Genomic DNA, 23910 nt, shown 5'->3' on the forward strand with positions numbered 1-23910 from the left:
ATCATATGGATAACCTCGCAGAGCCTACAGGCAAACAGAACTGTACATGTTCATTTGTGTGTGTGGGTGTGTGTGCGTGTGAGAGAAAGATAGAATGAGATAAAGAGAGACAGTGTATTTATGAAGAGGAGTATACTTCTCTGACTATGGGAAAGATCTGCATGAAATGGACATCCCATAATCCCTGACATGAGCACTGATACTATACCTGTCGTACTGCACTGATGTCCAGCACAGACTTCTGCTGTTCATCCTTTCTGGGATATGCATCCCAAAACCAGAGCACACCACTTCATTCAGCTGATGTGTTATCTCACGCCTCTGTGGAAGAATAAGACTGCAGCGGCTGAAGGGTGAGGTTCCTCGGTCACAAGAAGAGCGCTGCGCGGCTTTGTCCCGCTGACGTTGTGCTGAATGTGGCAGAGAGGAGACGGCAAGAAGGATGTTGCCAAGGGCACTCTGTTCTGCTGAATAAAATAAAATGGAAAACAAAAAATTAGCTAACATGTACAAGCAGGTGCTGAGATAGCGTTTCTCTTACAGGATCCTAAACACCCTGACAGTACGACGGTGGGGGGGGGGGGGGGTATAAGAGAAGCTGAGGTAGTATTGAGCAAGAACTAAAGCTGTGTTAGTCAAAGTGAGGAGGTCAAGGTGTCAAGGTGTCATTGGTTTGGTACATACTACTGGTACACGTCTGGCTTTTTCGTGTATTTCAGACTTTCCATATTCACATAGTTAAAGCTGTTGTGATTTATTTTTAAAGAACTTTTTCCAATCTGCCTTTACATTCTAATAGCAATCATGAAGATAATTGATTGGAGAAGAAAATGTCTGTCACAGTCCTTGACTCTGTAATCAGAAGTGAAATGTAATCTTGATATATTAACCAATCAGGAAAACTCTCTACAAGGAGGCAGTTCTCTCAGCCTGTTAATTATTTTGTATTTGCATACAGCTCAGAATAGGCTAAGGGTTAAGTATGCATGATTTAAACTGGGACTGAAGCATTGGGTGGACTACTCTGGTTAAGTCTGACAGAAGTTGGAAAGAACTGTAAACACTGATTATAGCAGTTTTAAAGACTACATTCGCGGCAAAGGATTAGAAGATTCCTGTGTTTTCCTGTCCTTCACCCACTCCTCCTCTTCTGTCATGCTGTCTACTTCTGTCATGCTGTCATATCATGGTTGTCTGTAATGCTGATCACTTAGCCATGTGGAGGTCATGCCCTTTGAACTTCCCAGAACTGTCCACCTCAGGAATGGAAGCGGTAGAGGGTCAAATACTCAGGCATCTGGGACCATAAATCTACTCTCACTTTCCAGCGAGTATGCGAACAGAGGCTGTAGGAGTAAGTGGCAGTGCTGGTTTAGCTGGTGTCTGTACATAGTGGCTTAAAGGCCAATACCAGAAATTTCTCCATGATTGTCTGTGTGGTGACTATTAAAACTGCCTGACAGTGTTCAAATGTGGATAGCAGATCCAAGACAGGATGCAAGTACAAGTGCCTGGAAATGTTCACTCTTTCAATGTCAGTGCCAGGCAATATCATGCTTGATCAGTGAAACCATGCAAGTCTTCAGTTCCCAGTCCACATCCTGCAACTGACTTGGTTCATGAACTAATGATCAAATCCTTCATGAGTCCTTTAACCTTGAATCTAAGCATTTGAGTCACTTGTTGGTTAAACATTATCACAATATTAGCCTTTGAAGTGCTAGTGTGGCAGAAGGCATAAGCGTGAGCACGAGCATAAGGACAACAAAGCATGTTGTTTCATGCAGCCCTAGTTTCCATGAATGTGATTCAGTAAAGAGACAGTAATGTGATGGGATTGACTATATCATTTAGCAAGTGCAGCATCGGGAGCCTGTCACGAGGGAAAATGTGGCTGATACATAGAACAGTCTAAGAGGGAGGAACCCTCCTGGCCTCCAGGGATTCCTCCTGCCGGCCAGTGAGCAATGGCTCTTTATCCAGTGGAGCTGGGGCTATTTTTAACCCTACAATACAGGTTTGCAGCCAAGTGCTTGCAGGGTTATGCTGCCAGATCCACCCACAGACGCTGTGCCAAGCAAGAGCCCTCCAACCAACTGCACAGGGCAAGGTGACTGCCAAGAGCTCAGAGTGGGCACACGGTTTCCCCAAGCAGATCAAAGCAACCTGGCAACAGGTTCCCCTTGAGAAATCTCAAAACATCAATACTATGGGAGGAGCATAAAGAAAGATTTCATGTCTTTATCAAATAAGAGTTCCAGTTATTTTTAAATAGTTTTATAGGAGCCTAATTGAACATGGCTTTGAATAAGTCCAAAATTATTTAGACTCAAACTATGCAGATAGACTGACAGACTGGGAGATAGATACTTATTTGTGTAATGTTTCTGGCCAGAGTGCCGCAGAGCGCAGGGCAGGACGTACAGACTTCCTTGTTCGTGCAAAACATTTATTGACATTACACATTTAAGAAAAAGGTGGCACTCATGTATAACATTCACATGAAAATAAATATACACATAACTACAAACTTTACATTTTAACACTTTAACATGGGAAAAACTAACGTTACAGCTACAGTGATGTACTTGAACACACGTAGCGACAATGACCAACAAAGGGAGCACACACGGACAGGGGTGTAAATAGACACAAGATATTAACATTAAATCCTGTGCACGTGTGTACAGCATAAACATAGTACATGTGGATCCCCCTGCCATTGACAATTTGTTTATATAGTTGATGCAGGCAGTCATCTTTGCCAGAATATTGTGCTTTTAATAATAATAATAATCATAATAATAATAATAATAGTAATAATAATAATAATAATTCTAGTATCAATACATTATGATAATTTATTTATATTGCAAAAAGTTTTACATTTAAAATAATCTATAATCTACAACATTTCTACAATTGTAACTGTATCTACAGTTCTAGAATTTGGCTTTTTATCCAACCTTATATCCAGCAGTCCTTCTGCATCTCTCAGTCAATGTGGACATTCCTTAGCTGAGCTGATTCCAGAATCCTGCAAGCAGCCAGTCATACAACAATTTAGCCTGAGACCATGCAGAGACGCCCATGTGCAGGGGAAGCTGTCGCCCTGGGGCAAGGCATTAACCTTCTGGGAAAGGAGCTTTACCTGTGGGCAGTCTAAAATGCCTGCTGAGAACATGCAAGTGGACCACAGTAGGAACCTGAGCACTGTTTTCAGGTCAGTTATAGCCCTTAATGTCATCATGGAGAAGGCTGGTACAGAGATGGGACACTGGCCTGGGACCAGGGCAGGAAGGTATTTTTAACATTGAAAGGGAGGAACAGTCCTTGCTGACTAAGTAGTCCACCTGCACTGACGAAATGAAGCACAGCATCATCTCTGAAGGGATAGTAAATGTTCTGCCAAAAGTGCATTTCTGCTTGTAGTAGAAAAGATTCTAGTCAGTAATGTTTGCGAGTGTTTGGTATGTGGATGCATCTGACTGAAAGGGTGTATTCTGAATATGGAATAGATGCTGGGGAACAAATAGATGCAATCAGATATAATATTAAAGATGCAGATAAATAGTAATCATGTAAACATAATAAATCAGAATGAATCAGGATCCAGCTCCTGACACTGACCAGATAATCCAGAACTTTATGTAGTAATTACGGAAGCTCACTGATAACTATGGTATTCAGATCTTCACCCTCAATATCCAGGTACTACAGATTTTCCTCTCCTTCTTTACCTAGGAGTCAGGTGTGACAAAAAATGTTACTTTTATCTATTCAGAACCAGTTGTGACTTCCAAGCTGAGTCTTCAATTGAATCCTCAAATGGCAATCCTCTTGAAACCCTACTTGCAGTCATTCTCAGCTGGTCATTTTCTGCAGCTCATTTTGACTGGAGTTTTACACTGTCTTCTGTTTCTGTAGACATACTGCATACTACTACTTAAAATGCATGTGTCTTTTCTTACAAATAACCAATCAGAAGTAAAAAAAAAATCTTGACAGGAAAGCTGTGTCCATTCCTACTGTAATTTTGTGTGAATATCTTACCTGGACCAGTGCCCTGTCCAGGGTTGCTTCCCAGCTCACACCCTGTGCTTCCGAGATAAGCTCCATCCCCCCTCGATGCTAAATTTGATTAAGATATGTAGAGGTTGGATAAATGAATGAACATCCCACCCAAACACCACCAACTTTTCTCCTCCATTTGCCAAAACTTATCGCAGGTGGATATATTGCGGTTTGCATGCAGGTTTTTGGCACAATCTGCTCTGTCATGAAACCATATCCTAAAGCACATTTTACACCAAAAATAGTAACCACACCACATACCGTGCCGTGACACGTCACCAGCGATACGTGCCTATGTAAATCTTTCATACCAGCCACCTATAGCATGCCTCAATGTACAGCTGCAATGTGCGCAGCAATTGCAAAATCTGCTTAGGGTCTATTTTTGCCACTTGCCATGTGTAGCAAACCAGCAGATTCTACCCAGTAATGGTACAAATTTAAGTAAGTGTTCTTGCTATATGATGGAATCTAGGTCCATACTCAAACCAGACAATAGCTATGTTTTTACTCAGCAGCATTAATACAAACCTCCAGAAAGGTCTAGACTAGAGAGAACACTTCTTCTCCTCAGAAATGAAGGTTTTTTGAGATGAAACAATTTGGAAAAATGCAGTCACAATTACAGAGGACATTCTATAATTCCCAGGGAACTAGTCTACTGTGAAGATGATCCCGATTCTTGTTTTCACTGCAGGAGTATTTTTCACTGTGTTCCTATACATGCAGCTTACCTTTGTGAGTCATGCCTGGTGTGAAATAACAAGCATTACGGAGTATCTGAGACTTATTTCTGGTGTAAAACAAGTTTTAAGTACACCACCCAGGGAATGGGAAACAAATGTTACTTGTTCATGCTGTCACATAAGACCCATACTGGCACAGATGCAAAATAGGATACAGTTTCATATAAAATCAGATTAAAACAATTTGCTAAGATAAAGATCTGTACCACTCATAACTGTATTTTTCCTGAAAATTCTATATAGGGGGAAATTGGTGATTTCCCTGAGTTACATTCATACACAACAGCCAAAAACATGTGCTTGTGGCATGTTGTCCCATATTAATTGTACAAAGAGATTTGTTCTGAAATGTGTGGCTCATAAAAGTGGGTGTAAAAGCCAGATGCTTGGAGGCCAATTGAAATTGTTGGTTTGGATTGTTGGCACCTTATATCATCTGTTTCAAGTGAATCCAGAATCATGGCAACCCAAGGTGTCAGGCTGGTGGTGATGGATGATGTCTATTGTATATATGTCTCTCTCTCGTGGGTGGCTGGATAGAGCAAACTGAGACAGTGAGAGAAAGTGCTGTCATGTTAGGTAATTCTAACCTCAATCTGAAATGTGTTCTTGTGTGTAGCATTTATCCTCTCTCTCTCTCTCTCTCTCTCTCTCTCTCTCTCTCTCTCTCTCTCTCTCTCTCACACACACACACACACACACACACACACACACACACACACACACACACACACACACACACATTCCCTCTGTGCTGAAAGTGTTTGAGTATGTTCCTGTAAAAATAAATAAATAAAAACAGGTGGTAATAAGTGTTTTTCTGTGTTGGATTTGTTTACATATATCTGTGTAAGATGTGTCAGCCTTCTTTGCAGAGTGACACAGATGGCTGAGCTTGTTAGGTTAACTGTTAGTCAGGTTGGACAGGTGAGCTGGTTTTCCTCTATACTTTGCCTGTATTGTGTGTGTGTGTGTGTGTGTGTGTGTGTGATGTCTTTACTGGAATGTCTCTATGTAGTACAATATTGTAAGTAAACAGCAGTAAAAAAATATTGCAGCTAACAGGCCATTGAGAATTAAAAATATTTCATAACAAAATAATATTTAAACATTCTAAGCAAAGAAGAGGTGTAGGAGGTGTAATTACCAGGGTAATCTCTCTCTCTGCTATCTGCTAGCACTCTCTGTGGCGCTCTCTATTTCTTTGTTTATCTCTATGTGTTTCTGTTTATCTGTCTAGCTGTTACAGACTTTATATTGTGTGATTTATTTTATTGCTTTCTCTTTTTGGATTTTTTTCTAGAATGTGCATGTTTGTGTGTCTTTTTGTGTGTGAGAGTGCAAGTCTTTGGTTGTCTGGGCCAGCGAGGTGTGAATGTGGTGTGTGTGTGTGTGTGTGTGTGTGTGTGTGTGTGTGTGTGTGTGCTGTCTGTGGTGTGTGTGTGTGTGTGTGTGTGTGTGTGTGTGTTTGGTGGGGGGTACTAGCCTGTCTTTAGGAGTCTTGGGCAGTGTGTTGTGGTGTGGGAACATGAGCTTTGATGTGCTGTGGGGGTTAGTACTACAGAGTGTGTGTTTGTGTGTGCGTGTCCGCAGGTGTGTGTGCACACGTCTGAGTCTGTGTGTTTCGGTGTGTGGGCAGCAGGCTGTTATGGGCTATATGACATATAAATACAGGGCTGATTAGTGTTTGGTCAGTTCATGCTTGAGTAATCTCTCGACTGTCATGTGGATTCTTCAGCAGACTATCCATCCTGCAACACTCAGTTAACCAGAAATGGCAGTAAACACACACAGACACAGACACACACACACACACACACACACACACACACACACACACACACACACACACATACACACACACACACAGAGGAGCAGCCTTGTTGTGACAGAGATACTTGTTTCAGTGTAAAAAATTAAACAGTGCTGTTATTGTGTTGGCCCTCTGGAGTTGTGGAGAAAACTGTTCTTTATTGATGTTCCTTCACATATCACATGTGTGTCAGAAGACAGAAGAGTAAGAGAGAGAGAGAGTGTGTGTAAGCCTTTTATTGAACAATTTATTGGGAAAATGTAGTAACACTGTCACGTTTAGCCAAGTCTAGAATTATAAAAGTGTCTTGTTCTAGACTGGGGGTAGGGAGAGTACACCAACCTCTGTTGTATTTTCCCAGCCTTTAGCTTTTTAGATGGTTATCATCTCAAAGTACTGCTTGTTTACAGCTCTATGGATTCAATTGTTAGCACAGAAGATTTTAGAAGAGATTTTTTCTTTCTTTTTTTTTACCAGTGCAACATGTGAACAGTATGTGAGGCAGAAAGCACATCTGCTCACTATAGCCACCTGAGACAGAGAAGAAAAGACAGTAGTAGGGAGAGAAGAAGAAGAAGAAGAAGAAGAAGAAGAAGAAGAAGAAGGAGAGAGAGAGGGTTGAGGGTGGAATGAAAAGTCTTGTGTTGAAACGCTGGCACACAGGAAGAAGGTAGAGAGAAGGTAAACAGTGATGGAGAGGGAGGGATAGAGTGAGTGAGGGAGATGAAGAGTGACAAAGACAGAGAGAGAGAGAACATGCAGTATTCACAGATCGTGCCATGTGGATCAGAGTGTCTTCTGCTATGGCAGACAAGAACAGCAGCACTTTCCTGTTCATACTCCAATAGTTTACACACCAGTGACACAATCCATATTTCAGGCATCAGTTACATTAACATTAAACAAATAAATAAGTATCCAGTCAAATTGCCAAAGCACATGGTGGTGTCCGGAGATGCATAGCGCGAAGCAGAGGTAGCTTTGTGCCAGAGTGTGGGCGGAGGTAAGTCGTGCGACTGCACTGGATTCCTGGCTCTGCCTTGCGATGGTGTGGGATCTGGCAACCGGTGGCAATAACAGACAGCATCCCTTTAGGCCAGATCGCACTGAGAGGAGAGGGCCTGGACAAACATAGATTAAAACCACAGGCTCCGGTCTGAAGGGCAAGTGGGACGCCCACCACTGATGCTGCTGAGGCGGAGCAATGGCGCTGGCCTTAAAAGCTCCACCTCTCCTCCATTTCCTCTTAACTCACACTATTTCAAAGCCTTTCTCTCACCTCTCCCTCTTTCTCACCCCTTCTCTATCACTCTCTTCTTAACACCTTCCTCTTTCTGTCATCCATTCTCTTTCTCTCTCTCTTCCTTGCTCTCTCTTGCTTTCTCTCTCTCCTCTCTGGGGTAAGTCTTTTGCATTAATAATCCTTCTGAGGCGGCATAGGAGAGGATCTGTTCTGTAGCCATGACCCTTGAGGCCCTTACCACTGCTGCCAAGGTGACTTCTTCAATTAGCGTCAAGTGCTGGAGGTCCTTGGCTCCTCCATTCACCCCTGTACAGGGCACAGGTCTTCTTAATAAACACTTAAATAAACAATGCTACTGTCTGAGATCTATTATCATTCAGACAGGCTCCAGGCAGAGCTATAGAGTGAAGAAAAGGAGAAAGTTGGACTAGTATATGCAAAGCATCTTGAGTAAAGAAGCCGTGGTTTGCATTGCACCCTTATCTGTTTGCTGTTATATATGACAATCTCCAACTCCAGCTGATTGTAAATACAGTCTTATACATTTTTTTAATTATTTCAATTAAGTGGAAAATAACTTAGAAACTATCCAACATGTGACAAAATATCACAGCTAAGTACTTTTGTGCAGTTGATAGTCAGCCATTGTTGAGAATAGTCAGTTATACATGATTGGGTAAAGTTCATGATTCATCATAATCATGACCACCATCATTTTGAACAGCCACTTATTGAGGCTTCTATTTTTCTGTGCTTTAAAACTTATGGATCCAAGGATCATACTGTGAATTTCTCAAGTTAGTTTGCTGGTTGAACTTGGGTTTAAAATGTGGTCCCCATGGGCGTTTTTTAGGGGGTAAACATCCAGCTGTCAGTGGTTCAGAGCTGCTGTCCTGTGTGTGTGTGTGTGTGTGTGTGTGTGTGTGTGTGTGTGTGTGTGTACTGGTATTGAGATTGTGCCTCAAGGGAACAGGAAGTCAGGAAGTGTCTTACTAGCAAATAAGGACTTATTTGGAGAACCACTTGGCTGTGCGAATCTTGAAAGATGATACAAAACATTATTACTGATCAGGAACGGTGAACACAAAACCTGTTGCTGTTTATAAGCCTAGGCTAGACTGCTCAGATTTATTATAGTACACCGTTAATCCTTCAGAATACCTTTATCCATTGTTGTGCATCTAGATTGTTAATAAATCGAGGTTTCTCCAAGCTTGAGAATATCACAGAGTTGTTAACAAATCATCACTAAGCGTTACTGTGGAAAACAAGCCTACTGTAATGAGGGAGGAGTTAAGAGCGAACACACTTGCGAAGTGTCAGTACGCTGGATGTTCTGTGAAACGGAACTAAAATGGAAAACCAGACAACACTTGTGTACATGAACACGGAAAGTAACAGACAGAGAGGGGTAACGAAACATGGAACAAGGAAAGAGAATCTAGCGAGAACAAACGAGACCTAAGCAGAAACAACCTTACCAAAACAAAGTGAGCCAAAGACCAGTGAGAATGACCCAGAAATCATGAAAGACATACTACCAAAAACAATGACCGACCAACAAGAGATGCAGAAACAAAGTTTAAATGAGACTACAATTAGAGAAAGACTCTGAAAAGCTGGAGACAAAGGGGAGGAGACAGGGAACCATAAAGATTGATGAAAACCCAGAAGTGACTCAGTTGCTGGGGAAACGGGAAATGCTCAGGTCTGCGGGTGTGACACCTCCTTTCTCCAACACATCAGTGAAGTTGCAGAGTTCATATTTTAGTTCCCTCCAGTTATACTGCAAAAAAATGAGCTAGGTCACATAAACTTTATAATTAATCAAACACTTTAACTATCCATAAACATACATTTTCATCTACTATTGCACCTTTCATTTCACTATTACTAAGTCAGTCCATTTATCCCAAAGATAAATATATATTTTAATTAAATTAAAGTCCCATGTTTGGGAATTCTAAGCAGCAAGAATTATGTATTTTCACTAGATGGCTGTGAGAAAATCACTTTGGCAGTATAATTTTTAATGGGATTCATTTATTCCCAATGGCCTCTCACAGGGTTTACACAAGGACAGTTGCTCATATTTTTCATGTGATTTGCCATGTCTGGAAATAATGAATTTGGCATAGGCTGCAGGGGAGATATTTCTAAGGTGATGAATGCAAAAAGAAGACCATTAACAAAGGGAATTACACAGGCAGAAGTTGGAAGGAGCTAGAGAAATCTGGTATTGATACCACCCCAGCTGGTGATCTGAGAATTCCTGCCTTGTGATTGGCCAGATGGTTATCATGTGCCACTGTTAATGAAGGCAACCATTAGCAATGTTATGCAATTTGTCATGGTCCTAATTCAGTCAAGCTGCCATCTGAATACCTGCTAACAAGGTAAACGAGTAATGATGTCTAAGCTCAACATTTCTGCCTTTGCTTATGTTAAACAATCATTAGCCTGAATATCAAGTTACCATAATTTTCTCACTAATTAAATCTTGCAGATACATTCCTCCCAACTATATGCTTCATGTGAATAAAGGTCCAGATATGATTAACTTCACTTGCTCCTCTGAGCACATATCTTATCAGAAGAGGTAACCACGTTTCTGAGTAATGCATTTAGCTGGTGCAGAAATAGTTAAATTTGATAACATCACTGTAATAGGATGTACACTAACCAGCCATTTTATGAGAAGCACCTACCTTCTAGCTGCAATTATTGATGACTTTATTAGGTAGACATATCTTATAGGTATATTTTCTAAGTGCACTATTACAGACTGTAACCAGTTGTATTTTGGTAGAATGTTCTGCTCATCAACAACCCTTGACCCTGTTCATCTGCACTCACAACAACTGTTAACTCAATATTATTTGATTGCAAACCATTCTAAAAAATCACATTAAAATGACTAAAGGCTAAAGGATGGCTAACGCAAACTGTATAGCAACAAATTGGCTATAGACATCTATAAGGTGTACTTCAGTATAAAGAAAGAAGCTGTCTTTGTCAGAAGACATAACCCAATTTAAATGTAATGCATTTATCCAGCTACAGAAACAGGCCATGTTTGCATTTTGTACTCAGAGTTGATTACATTTCACTGCTCATACCATCATAATAACAAGTTTTGCGGGACGCTGATTACCGGACATTCCCATCTATGAGAGGCAGCATTTAGAGACTGGTTCTTATCAAAGAAGCAGAAGAAGTGTGTTCAAAATGATCTAACCCTTCTATAACAATCTTTGTGGTTTAACCCTTGGGGAACTAAACCATATGGTGATCAACATGTATCAACATACTGATGCAGTTTCTCTGCTAATGCATGCAGGAAATGTTCTGTAAGATCATGCAGGTGTAAATATAGACTTTCATATGCAGCAGTTATGATGCTATATTTGTTGGGATAGTTTTCATCATATGTAGAAAGAGGAGATGTAGAAAGATGAAAGCATGTGCTTGCTTCATGATAATATGACCTTATGCCAGATTCCAGGAATTTGTTTGCCCTCTTAATGTATTTAACACCACAATCTGTTTGTGTTTGTATGTGTGTGTGTGTGTGTGTGTGTGTGTGTGTGTGTGTGTGTGTGTGTGTGTGTGTGAATATGTTTGCACATGTGGGTGCTTTTTCTTTCAGTGTATGTGCTCTCACTGGAGGTGACTGTGAGCCAGAGCAGTGTGCAGGTTGCAAGAGGACAGGCGGCCATCTTGCCCTGCACATTCACCACAAGTGCGGCCCTCAACAACCTCTATATCATCTGGATGGTCACACCACTGGCCAATGCTAACCAGCCAGAGCAGGTACTATAGATCAGCTGAAATCTCATTACTCTACATCTCAATCTTAACAAACACAGCCCTGAGGTTATTTAATTAAAGCAAAATCATAAGAAGCAGGTATCTAGCTCTAATGATGCCATAGTCTCATGTCCCAGCATTCATTAACTAACACCGTCACACTGCCAACAGAGGTCACACATTATTAGGGTGGTAAGATCAGACAGAGGTAAGCTCTAAAGTCTGTTGAATACACTGAAATCTCTTTAGAATTCCTTTAGATAGGTGAGGACAATATTATTGTGCTAAATTATGGCATGGTCTGCTTGTCTTAGCATATCATGGTATCATTGATTCTTATCACTGGTATTGCAGAACTCTAACCAACTGCATTTTTAATAAAAACAAAATAGAGTTAAATATTATAGATGGCTTGTAAACAACTGTAGTGTCACATAATGAAAAGTTTTTTAAAAGCACAGTAACAAGCTACTAATATAATTCCAATATCATATTTTATACTGCTAAAAAAATAAGGGAACACTTAATTATTCCTGTATAATACCAAATCATTTAACACCAAGTAAACTTCATGGATATTAGTCTGCTCAGGTAGGAATCCTAAACTATTGTGAATCTGCTTTGGTGCAAATGAATTTCATTTGATGCACTAGAGAGGCAACAGTGACACAACCCCCGTAAAGGGAAAAGTTTTGCAGATCATGGCTAAAGACAATTACTCTCGTCTTTTCCTTCCTGTCTGATTCTTCTCTACAGTACTGTAGTTTTGTGTTTTGCTAGTATCCTTGTCACTACTGGTAGCATGAGGCAGTAACTGCAGCCCATTCAGGATGCATAGATAGTCCTACTCCTCCTGGATGGAAGGTTTACTGTGTCTCCCAGTGCAGTCTCAAGACCATGGAGGAAATACCAGGACACAAGGAGAGCTGGATAGGGCCTTAGAAAGGCATCAACCCAGCAGCAGAACCAGAATATGCTCTTTTGTGTTAGGGAGAATAGGAACACTGCCAGTACCTTACAAAATGACCTCTAGCAGGCTACTGGTGTGCATGTTTCTGACCAAACCATTAGAAACAAACTCCATGAGGGGGGTATGAGGGCCTGATGTCCTCTAGTGGAACCTTTGCTCACAATCTGGTACTGTGAAGCTTGATTGGCATTCACCAGAGTGTACCAGAATTGGCAAGTCTGCCATTGGCACCCTGTTCTCTTCACAGATTCACAGAAGGTTTACATGTGAAAGATGTGAAAGAGTCTGCAGATGCTGTGGTGAACATTATGCTGCCTGCAGCATCATCCAGTATGACCAGTTTGGTAGTGGGTCAGTGATCTGTAGAGGCATATGTGCGAAGAGTCACACAAACTTCGAAGTGATAGCCAATGGTACCCTGACTTCTGATTGGTACCGGGATAAAATCCTCAGAGCCAGTGTCAAACCTTATGCTGATGCAGTGAGCCCTAGGTTCCTCTTGATGCAGGACAATGCCCAGCCTTATGTGGCCAAAGTGTGTAGGCATTTCCCAAATGACAAAGGAGTTGATAACATTGACAGGCTCTCATTTTCCCTGAATCCAATTGAGAACCTTTGGGACATTATGTATCAGTGCATTGAATGCCATCAAGTAGCACCACAAACTGTCCAAGAGGTCAATGATGCCCTGATCCAGGTATGGGAGGAGATCCCCAGAATTCCATCTGCTATCTCATCAGGAGCATGCCAAGACATTGTTGAGAGTGCATACAGGAAAGCAGGGGCCATACACACTACTGACATTATGACATTATTTATGATGAAATTCACACAAATTGGATCAGCCTGTGATTTATTTTTTTACTTTGATTTTTGGTGCGATTTTTAATACAGCCATCAATGGGTTTATTTTGGTTTCCATTGACCATTCATACATCATTTTGGTCTCATCAAAGTACACAATTTATACCAGTAAAGATTTTTAACCTAAATCTTTTGTTCATCAATAGCCAATGTGTGATTAAAATTTTCTTGAACAGTGTAGTTACATTTTTTGCCTCTTTTTCTTTCTGTTACGTCATGAACAGTTTATTTTTAGAAACATTAAAATATGCATAACAAACATAAAGCACACTATTTTAAATATAGAACCACTGTTTTGCTGGTGCATTGTCTCCAGTTTATTAGCATACATCACAAATTATGATATACATTATTCAGTTGCTCCATTATTATAATTTTATGTTTTTACCATATAGCCCATCTCTACCTTAATATTCTATTTTTGCATCCAAGTGTTCATTGTGCAAGGCGGGATAGAGCGTATTTGGGCATAGCAAGGGCAGAATTGCCACCTTAACCAGATTTTACTCATTAATTGCCCATTTAGTAGTTCTCAACAGAGTCTTTGTTTAAATATGTTCTCATAAGGCAGTTTTCTGGTACTGTCAGACCAAATATTCAACTATAACTCTCCCATATGTCATCCTGGCCCTGTGATAGACTGTTACTACTGTTTCGTTCTATGAAGAAATGCTTTCTGGGTTTTGTATGGCATCTTGTGTAGCACTTATAGTCATGATCATGCCTGGCCTTATGTTAACAGTGAGCACAAACCTGCAGAATGTGGGCTGGGGGGGGGGGGGGTTGCATTTGCCGATTTTGTGTGCAGAACATGGCTTTCCTACAGCTTCCTTTTGATTCTGAGCCAGTTAGTTTCAGACATGGCTGCAGCCTGGCATGCATCACCCACCCTCATCTAACCCCCACATACACATACACACAACACACATACATCTATACACTAATTCACACACACACCTGCCTCCTCTTTTAACTTGAAGCACATAGCATAATCGTCTGCACTAATTAACCCAGTGCTTTACAGGCAGAGCCAGAGCAGCTGTTCCTATCAAAGCACACTTACACATACACACACACACACACACACACACACACACACACACACACACACACACACACACACAAACATACACATACTCTCACACACTCTTACACACACATGCACACAAATGCGCACATGAAGACACTTAAGATCATTACAGTTAAATAGCATATTTGTTAGGGTGGTGGGATTCAAATAACCCTTTTTGTACTGAATAGATCCTTTCTGAATAATCATGCCTGGATATCAGAATTAATATGGAAACCATTTTGTATGACATCCAAGCTACAGCATCGGTGCAGTGGCAAAATCTCTCTGCTCCATTAACACAATATTCCAGGTCCTCCATTTTCACAGTATCCCATGTCCTTTTTTAGCTCAATATTCCAGGTGCTCCATTAGCACAGTATTCTAGGTAATTCCATTAACACAGTATTCCAGGTATTCCATTAACTCATTATTCCTGGTCCTCCATGTAACTTTTGTGGCTCGAGTGCTGCAGGGCATGGGGTAGGATGCACAGACTTCCTCGTTCGTGCAAAACATTTATTGACAATACACATTTACGAAAAAGGTGGCACTCACATATAACATTCACAATGAACATAACTATAAATTTAACATTTTAACACTTTAACATGGGAAAAACTAACGTTACGGCTACAATGATCTACTTGAACATACGTAGCGATAATGACCAACAATGGGAGCACACATGGACAGGGGTTTAAATAGACACAAGACGTTAACATTACACCTTGTGTACGGGGGGGGGGCATGAATAAACACAGTACATGAATAAACACAGTACATGTGGATCCCCCTGCACGCGGCGGGCCGTACCACGTGACATATGGGGGAGGAGCAGTCCGTGACACTTCATATAACACAGTATTCCAGGTAATCCATTAGCACAGTATTCCAAGTCCTCTATTGACATTGTTCCAGGTTCCCCATTAACACAGTATTACAAGTCCTCCATTTGCACAGTATTCCAGGTCCAAACTATGGTTTGCCCCCCTCCAAATGAATAAGATTGAATATCAGACATTTCTAGTGATATTCCTGCCAGTGACCTTAATCAGCGATTTTTTGTCTGAAATTAATCTCTGAGCTGAAGGGAATGTATATCTTGAATACTATTATTTTCCATGTTTCAATGACATTATCAGCTATACTGATCTACTTGCTTGCTTTCCGATACATTGGACTCTATGCATTACCAGCCCACCAATCATCTGCCACATCTCCCATCCTATTAGAAATTTATTTTATCTGCCCAACGTTAACCATATGCTATATAGCTAGCATAAAAGATCTAAATTTCAATACAAATGGCATCTCAAAATGGCAGGAGTATTTTATGGATCCAGAGCCCCATTTATCACATTTCTCTGAGGAGGAGTGCTGATTTCAGTTTCATACTTTTCTCTATCATAACAAATGCAATTAATAACATACACCTATGCTGCTGCAAGAACATATTATTTGTTCATTTCTGATTTAAACCACCTTCATATTCCTCCCACTGCATTTTAGACAGTGACTCTCAGCCAAAAGCTGATCTATACACCTGAATCTTATCAGGTAAACACACACAACCATATACATCCATCGGAGAACAAAAAGAAACAACAAAAAACGATTGATTTAAGTCTGTTAGACACATGATAAAATATTACAAACCTGCAGCTGGGACACCATTAGATATTAAAGGTGACACAGTTAACACTGTTCCCTGAGATCTTAATGAAATATCTATTACGTGCTTTGGTCAAAATACCAAAATAAAGCACCACACCAAGCACCACAGCACCCTCTAACCCTGTCAAAACTGCCCTGCTCACAACAGCCATTTTGAGTGTGTGTTCCTTTAAATGATAATAAGCGAGTAGGGTATCATGCTACCACTTCAACTGTGAAGAAAGGGAGAAACATGGCTGTTGGAGAAACAGTGATGGTTGAACCAGAGTCAAACCCTGAATTTGCTCTCAGGTCTGGTCTCTTTTCCTTCTAGCAGTGATACACACACTAACGTACATAATTACATACTAAAATGTGCGCCCATTTGCAAAATTACAGATGGATGTAAAGCACATTTTCTCCTACTACAACATGCCTAACCCCTGATTACCTGACTGGAATTTAACTTTACATTGACATTTTTCACATTTTAAGATGAAGTTTATCTTAAAGACACTCAACAACAAACTAATAGCAATAACATTATTGTGGATCACTTCTAATAATAAGCCTTTTTCAAACTCAAGGTTGCTTTACAAATTATCATAGTAAAAAAAAAAAACAAGCAAACAAAAAAGGTAAGTTTCAAGGTAAGTCCTAAAGTGGGAAAGGGACAGTTGGACAGTTGCCCTGAGGAGCATTCCAAAGACAAAAGGACAGAACCCTGAACAATTTGCGTCCTACTGAGGACAGTAGGAACCACCAGTAAACTTGCATCAGAGGACCTGAATGTGCAAAATGGTTTGTAGGGCTGTAAACTCATAGAAATAAGGCAGGGAAAGTCCATAGAGCTATAAATGTGAGAAGAACTTTATACTTAATTCTCTGAGAAATAGGAAGCCAGTATAATTGATGGAGAATGGGTGTGATATGTGCTGAACGTTTGGTATAAGAACACTCACTGCTGCATTTTGAATAAGATGCTTTATTGATATACAGTTTTACCTAGCAAGCCAATGAAAATGGCTTTACAATAATCAAAGCATGAGGTTATGAAAGTGTGCACAAGAGTTTCAGCATCCTTGAGGCTAAGCAAGGGTCCAGTGATATTGTGTAGCTGATGAAAAGAACTTTTAGTGACCTGATATGAATTCAAAAAACATTGTTTTGTCAAATATTATGCCCAGATTGAAAATGACTGAAGAGGATTTAACATTGATGGCATATATGTGAAAAGAATTTAGGAATTTTGGAGAGCAAGGTTTTAGGACCAACCCCAGGACTTCAGCATTATTTATTTATTCAGATTTAATTTAATAAAATAGGAATTCATCCATGATCATAATTCTGCTATACTGAGGACGGTGACCAGACCAGTTAAGGTAGACATAGCGCTTGTAACATGAAGAGGCAAACAGGATGCAGGGAAGAGGCACAATCAGACGGACATTTATTCCACACACACAAGTGATACATATGACACAGCACACTCGCTATGCACATTTCAAACACCAACAACACGTACTACTACACAGGAGACATATACACGTAAGACGATTACACATAATACAGAACAGGTGGATGACACGAGAAGGCGTAGCAAAACAGATGAACACACACACACACACAAAGACGTTTGAGGAGCCATAACGTGACAGTGCTGATATAAATTTGCTAAATTTGTGTATCATTAGTACAGCAATGAAAACTAAGGCAGTGTTGTTGAATAATGTGGCAAATTGGTAGAATATATATGGTGAAATGAAAGGGGCAGAGGACTGATTCTTAAGGAACACTTTGAACAACAGGGGTTTTAAAGGATTCATTTTTTACCCTTTGAGATAATGGGACCTAACACAGAGATAAGTTATGAGCTGTGTCAGAGATACCTATAAAGGAAAGGTGATTAAGAAGAATGTAATAATTAACAGTGTCAAAAGCACCACTAGATGAAATAAAATGTTTATGGCATCAGTGTCAGCAGAGAGGAGCAGATCATTATTAACTTTCACAATATCATCATTAACTTTCACAAGGAAAGGATCACAAATATTATTTGGGGTAAGATACCCTGCAACTGGGAAGCTACAACTTTTTCCAGCAATTTGGAAACAAATGAGGATCAAGGCCAGGTTTCTTCAGAATTAGAGTCTCTGCTATCATTTTAAGGGCTGAAGGAACAAAGTCAGTCTCAAAGGATTTGAGATAGGCAATAGGGCTGGAGACAGCTAAGGAGCAGACTTTAAAAATGGAAGTTGGAACAGGGTCTAGTAGGGACAGTATTGGTATGAGTGAAGTGGTTCAAGGAGGGCATTGCAGTTAATACAAAATGAGGGTGAGAACTGAATTACTGATAAATTACATTGATTTTCAAAACTTCACACTGAGCATAGGAGCTAGGGGCAGTAGGGGGCTTAAGAATGTTGTTTATGGTGGCAACAATAATTTTTTGCATGCCACTGCCTCTACTAATAATGGAGGAGAAATAAGAAGTGTGAGAAGCATTGAGAGCAACCCTGTACTAAGAGATGAACAACAAGGCCAGTAGTCTGGTTAAATGCTCCAAATACATGCCATCAGCTTTCGAGGCTTTTTAGGTCAGGGGAAATCCAAGGAGAAGTGTCAGTGGATGGAAAACATCTAGTCTTAAGAGTAGCAAGGACGTTAAGAGTAATAAAGACAAAGTTATTATAGGAGGAAGGTATGTGGTCAGGATCAGAGGAATTCAAAATGTCAGTGGGAAAGTCAACATGTAGCATAAAGTTCAACAACTAAGACATTGTTCTCTGAGACATTGCATTCCACTCTCATCATCATCACAAACCATGTGAATGCTTGACATTTCCATTAGCATCTCAAGCAAATTCTACATCCAAGGGTTTCTGTGCTCTACACATTTCTATACAAAAGGCTAACTAAAGGCTTGAATAAATAAGCAAGTCTTTAGCCTATATTTAAAAAGTCTTGGATTAAAGCTATAGGCTGTTCCATATCTGAAGGGCTCTACCCCAGCTCTAATTTTACTAATTCTAGGGAGTAAGAGAAACCCTACATTTTGAGAATGCCTTAGGTGAGGTGAGTTATAGCATACAATTAGTTCATTCAGATACAGTGGGGCTAGACCATATATATATAGAGAGAGAGAGAGCACTTGCTATGTCAACAAGAGAATTGTAAAGTTGATCTGAAATTTAACTGGGAGCTAATGCATACTTTTCTGTCTGCTATTAGCTAAAGTAGTGCCTACTGGACAATACAATAGGGATTACGTTGTTATATATAGCCAATAGCATTAACTAGTGCTAAACTGCCAAAGAAACACGTTAGCATAATTATTTTTTAAATACTTACATTTCTCTCACCTGCAGTTTTGCCATAGGCAGCTGGTACTGATCCCTCTTTTAATAAAGGTTCCACTGCTAGTACTGCATTGTACTGACCCAGGTTGGACAAACAAGCAAACATGAAGTGGTTAGTACATATATACATGTTTTTGCAGAGTGTAGCTGGGACGTTGCCAACTTTATGCACTCAACTCTTCTGTCCTCTGAAGATGGTGCCTGAAGTAGCAATTGTTGCTGGTCTGTGCAACCAACAATAGAGCAGGTCCTGTGTTTAGCTCTTAGCTTCAACATAATGTGAGTACACCTGGTGATTTTAATCTAAAATGGCACACCTCCACAAAGGTAGTTCTCAATCTGTGGAGATACTCAAATGGGGTGGTGCTATAATTTTAACGATTGATCTAGTAATATAAAATGTGGAGACAAATCTGAAGAGCTTGTTGATTCTCCTGTTTTCTGACATAGGCAGCCCACAGGGGTAGGGTTGCCTTATTTCAGTTTGTGTGTTGATAGGCACTCCAGATACCCAAATGTATGTGCACAAGCACTATTTTTTTTTCATACGCCCCCTTAAAATATTCATATGTATGCAGCAATGCCGAGTGATGCCTAGAAGTGCAAATCTCCAAATGATATGATGCCCCACAATTACTCAGAATAAATCTCATATTTCACTGTGATTCATTTCAGTATTATTTCCATTTCTGAAAATGCTGCAAGATGTTAAAGAGCTAATGTTAGCTATGTCTCGCATACACGTCACCTCAGACATATAGGCCTGGTTACCTCTGTCACTTGATTCCCTTGCATACTGAAATATTCTGAGAATCAACTCTTTGATTTTATCCATTCGAAATCAATGTGCTTGAACCAGGATATACAGTGTATTGGTGCATTTGCACAGCACTGCTGATGTTTATGATATATACAGCAAGGCAGTTTTTATTTGTCTGACATAAAATGAATCATACTGGAAAGTCCACACAAGCTTTAACTGTTACTTTAACTGGCTGCAAGCTGTACTGCATCTGCCACTTGTTCTATTGATGTAGAACTGAAGCCAGCTTGGTTTTAGTTCAATCATGACAGAAGTTCAGTACAAGAGATACATTTTATGGAAAAGTCCATGGTAATATGTAGACCTGCACACACACACACACACACACACACACACACACACACACACACACACACACACACACACACACACACACACACACACACACACAGGGCGATGTATCGCTCATAAAGGAGACTTCTGGGGTGTGCAGGGGGGAGAAAAACAGAATGAAACAGGCCAAGATGAATGTGGGGGTGGAATGTTGGATGTTGCAGGTATGAAATGACATTAGCATGTCTGAGTGACAGTTCATGCTTGTAAACTTCCTAACTTGAGACGATAACATTCAATTCTATAACAGAACAGAAAAAAAGTTAACTTCATAACTAGGCTTTGTCTACTTCCCAGCCTGGCTTTTTTTCAGGCACTTTTTCTCATTTTTACAGAAATACACACACACACACACACACACACACACACATACACACACACACACACACACACACACACACACACACACACACACACACACACACACACACACACACACACACTTAAGTGGGGGGCTGTTTTGCTTACTGATGTGGATCCCATCTGAAGAACTGCCTATTTATGAGTTCATAAGAGAACAAAGCAAAGTGGGCTCTGAGGAAACCATGGCTCCATGGCACTGACATGCAGTTAAATGGAACTGCAGTTTGTGTGTGTGTATACGTACGTGCACACATGTGTGTGTGTGTGTAAGTGTGTGCATGTGCGTGTGTATGCATGCATGTATGTTTATAATCCATGGTACCACAATGGACACTATGTTAAACTGTACTGCACAGTGTGCATGTGTGTATGCATAACATTAAATAACACCTGTGTGTATGTGTGTGTCTCAACCAGTTTTGGTGTGCTCTTCAAGCGTTCCTCGCCTGTTCTTTTGGAGAATGCTCTTCTCTTGCTTCTCTCCACCCCACAGCTCCCACTCTCTCCTTTAAAGAGCACACCGGGCTTCTATGATCGCTTGTACACTCGGCATCTTGCCGGGCACTCTCTGCAACATGACAGAGTAGAGCACATTCAGCTAGAGTTTGAAGTGCCTTTTAAAAGGCTCTTTGATGTGCTCTGCTCCAGCAAACGTCTGTTTGATAATGTTAAAAAATAGATATTACTCCTTTCGTTCTGCTTTGTGTTTTGGTGGCACGGAGACCCTAAAGACCCCTTACAGTTTATTAGGAAGTGAGCACAAAGTTCAATCTGAAACAACAAAATGTACTTTGTACAAAGTTCTGAGCATGTCATTTTGAGATCAGCTGTGATGTTATCATTTATTACCCTTTCAGGGCATTTCACAGTTTGTTGCAAAATGTGTAATGTTTAGAACACATAATTTCTGTATTTTTCTTTGTCTGAAAACTCAACACCATGCCCTCTTGTGGTAAATACTAGAAAATGCACCGTGGTACACACATGTTGATTTAACTGCTGTGCTATAAATGTGTGTTGTAAAGCAAAGGTTCTGAGTCTGGATTCCAAAACTGTCTATTTTGATGGTTGGTTGGTTGGTTGGTTTGTGATGTGTTTTTTTTTCTGTTCCACTTTCAAACACAGTTGAACCATGTAATTACAATCTTGATTACCTCCGGTGTGTTTACAGCTAGAAAAGGACACCGACCGTGGGTCCCTGAGGACTGGATTAAATATCTCACTTAAAATCACATTTTCCAGGCTTAGCTCATAATAAAATTGCCTCATGTACTATTTTCTAGTGTTAGCTCATAATAAATTGTTTCATGTACCACTTTTCAATGCAATGTTATTTTGTAAAACAAAGGGTTCTTGAATAAAATTGTCTCTGTCTATCTCTTTTTTCTTCTGTTGTTTTTGCTTCTATCTTCCTTCCATCTGTCCTTTCTTTCCTCCTCCCCTTCTGAATGGCTCCCTCTCCAGGTGATCATCTACCAGGGGGGTCAGGTGTTCAGTTTAGCCAATCACATGGCAGGCCGTGTGGGCTTCGTGGCCACCATGCCCAGCACAAGTGCCTCCATCTTCATCAACCACACCCAACTCTCTGACACAGGCACCTACCAGTGCCTTGTCAACAACCTGCCTGACAGAGGAGGTCGCAATATCGGTGTGATTGGGCTGACAGTGCTCGGTGAGAAGCCTAACCATCCTCCTGCTCTGGCTCAAACAGGGCTGACCTACTCTACTCTCCATGAGAGTAGAGTACAAAACAGTGTAGTGATTTCCTTACTCTAACAAATCTGATCCAACTCACTGGTTAATTAAAAGGTGTGGTAGTTGAGTTTGAGCCAACATGATCTCAGGTTGGCCAGATTGTAACTGCATATTAATACCCGATGCATATTAATATTTACTAATAACACAGGTTGGAGAAAAAGTAACACATTCTTACCTTTTCTTATAGCTTCAGTCCAGCAACATATCTAGGCCCACAGTTGGACATCCTTTGAGCTTTTTAATTTTACTTACTTATTCTGTTGTGCCACCTTATGTATACACCTGTGATAAGAGTCTAACCAGAGTCTAAGAATCTAAGTACATCTCTCTCTCTGTCTCTCTCTCTCTCTCTGTCTCTCTCTCTCTCTCACTCATATTTCCTTTTTCTCTCCCCCTTTCTCTTTTTCTCATTTCTATCTCTCCCTCTGTTTTGCTTTCTTTCTCATTTCCCTTACTCTCTCTCTCTCTCTCTCTCTCTCTCTCTCTCCACCCCACTCACTGCGTAGTCCCTCCTTCTGTACCAGTATGTCGTATCCAGGGCTCTCTGGACGTGGGCAGTGACGTGATGCTGCTCTGTGGCTCTGATGAGGGCATCCCCACCCCCACCTACTCATGGGAGAAGCTCAATTCTGTGCCCCGGCTTCCCCACACTGCCACGCAAGGTACTAAGCCCTGGGTAGGGGCACCACCCCACCCTCACCCTGGGTGGGGCCACCCTTCCGCCCCACCCTTGCGGCCAAATCCCTCCTTCAACATCCTGTGAGATATGAGGTGGAGTATCCTGCCCTTCTTCCTCTACATGTGTGTGTGTGTGTGTTCTCTAGAGCCCTTTATTACCTGGTACATGGGAGGTGGACTGTCCAATAACCTGTACTGTCTGGGGGTCACCACTGGGAGTCATTTAGAAGTGCATAGTGCTTTCAGTTACTTTTCTCAGTAGACTGACTTTCATGGTAGCTTCTTGATTTCATCATGTTTGTATTCAGAATAAGCCCTGATGGTCCCAATTCAGCAGATGAGGTTCATCCT

General features: G+C 40.7%; 1 protein-coding gene across 1 annotated transcript in view; it reads left to right on the top strand.

The window, feature by feature from the left end:
- The window catches only part of igsf11 (immunoglobulin superfamily member 11), a 75603-nt gene that overhangs the window by 48276 nt on the left and 3417 nt on the right, over positions 1 to 23910 (top strand). Inside the window, exons 2-4 of the mRNA XM_027019761.3 lie at positions 11526 to 11689; positions 22588 to 22795; positions 23388 to 23543. Of these exons, the coding sequence (XP_026875562.2) occupies positions 11526 to 11689; positions 22588 to 22795; positions 23388 to 23543 (528 nt within the window). The remainder of the gene's footprint in view (positions 1 to 11525; positions 11690 to 22587; positions 22796 to 23387; positions 23544 to 23910) is intronic.

This window comes from Electrophorus electricus, chromosome 17, assembly GCF_041902795.1.
Source record: "Electrophorus electricus isolate QZ-2024a chromosome 17, ASM4190279v1, whole genome shotgun sequence".
Taxonomy (NCBI): Eukaryota; Metazoa; Chordata; class Actinopteri; order Gymnotiformes; family Gymnotidae; genus Electrophorus; species Electrophorus electricus.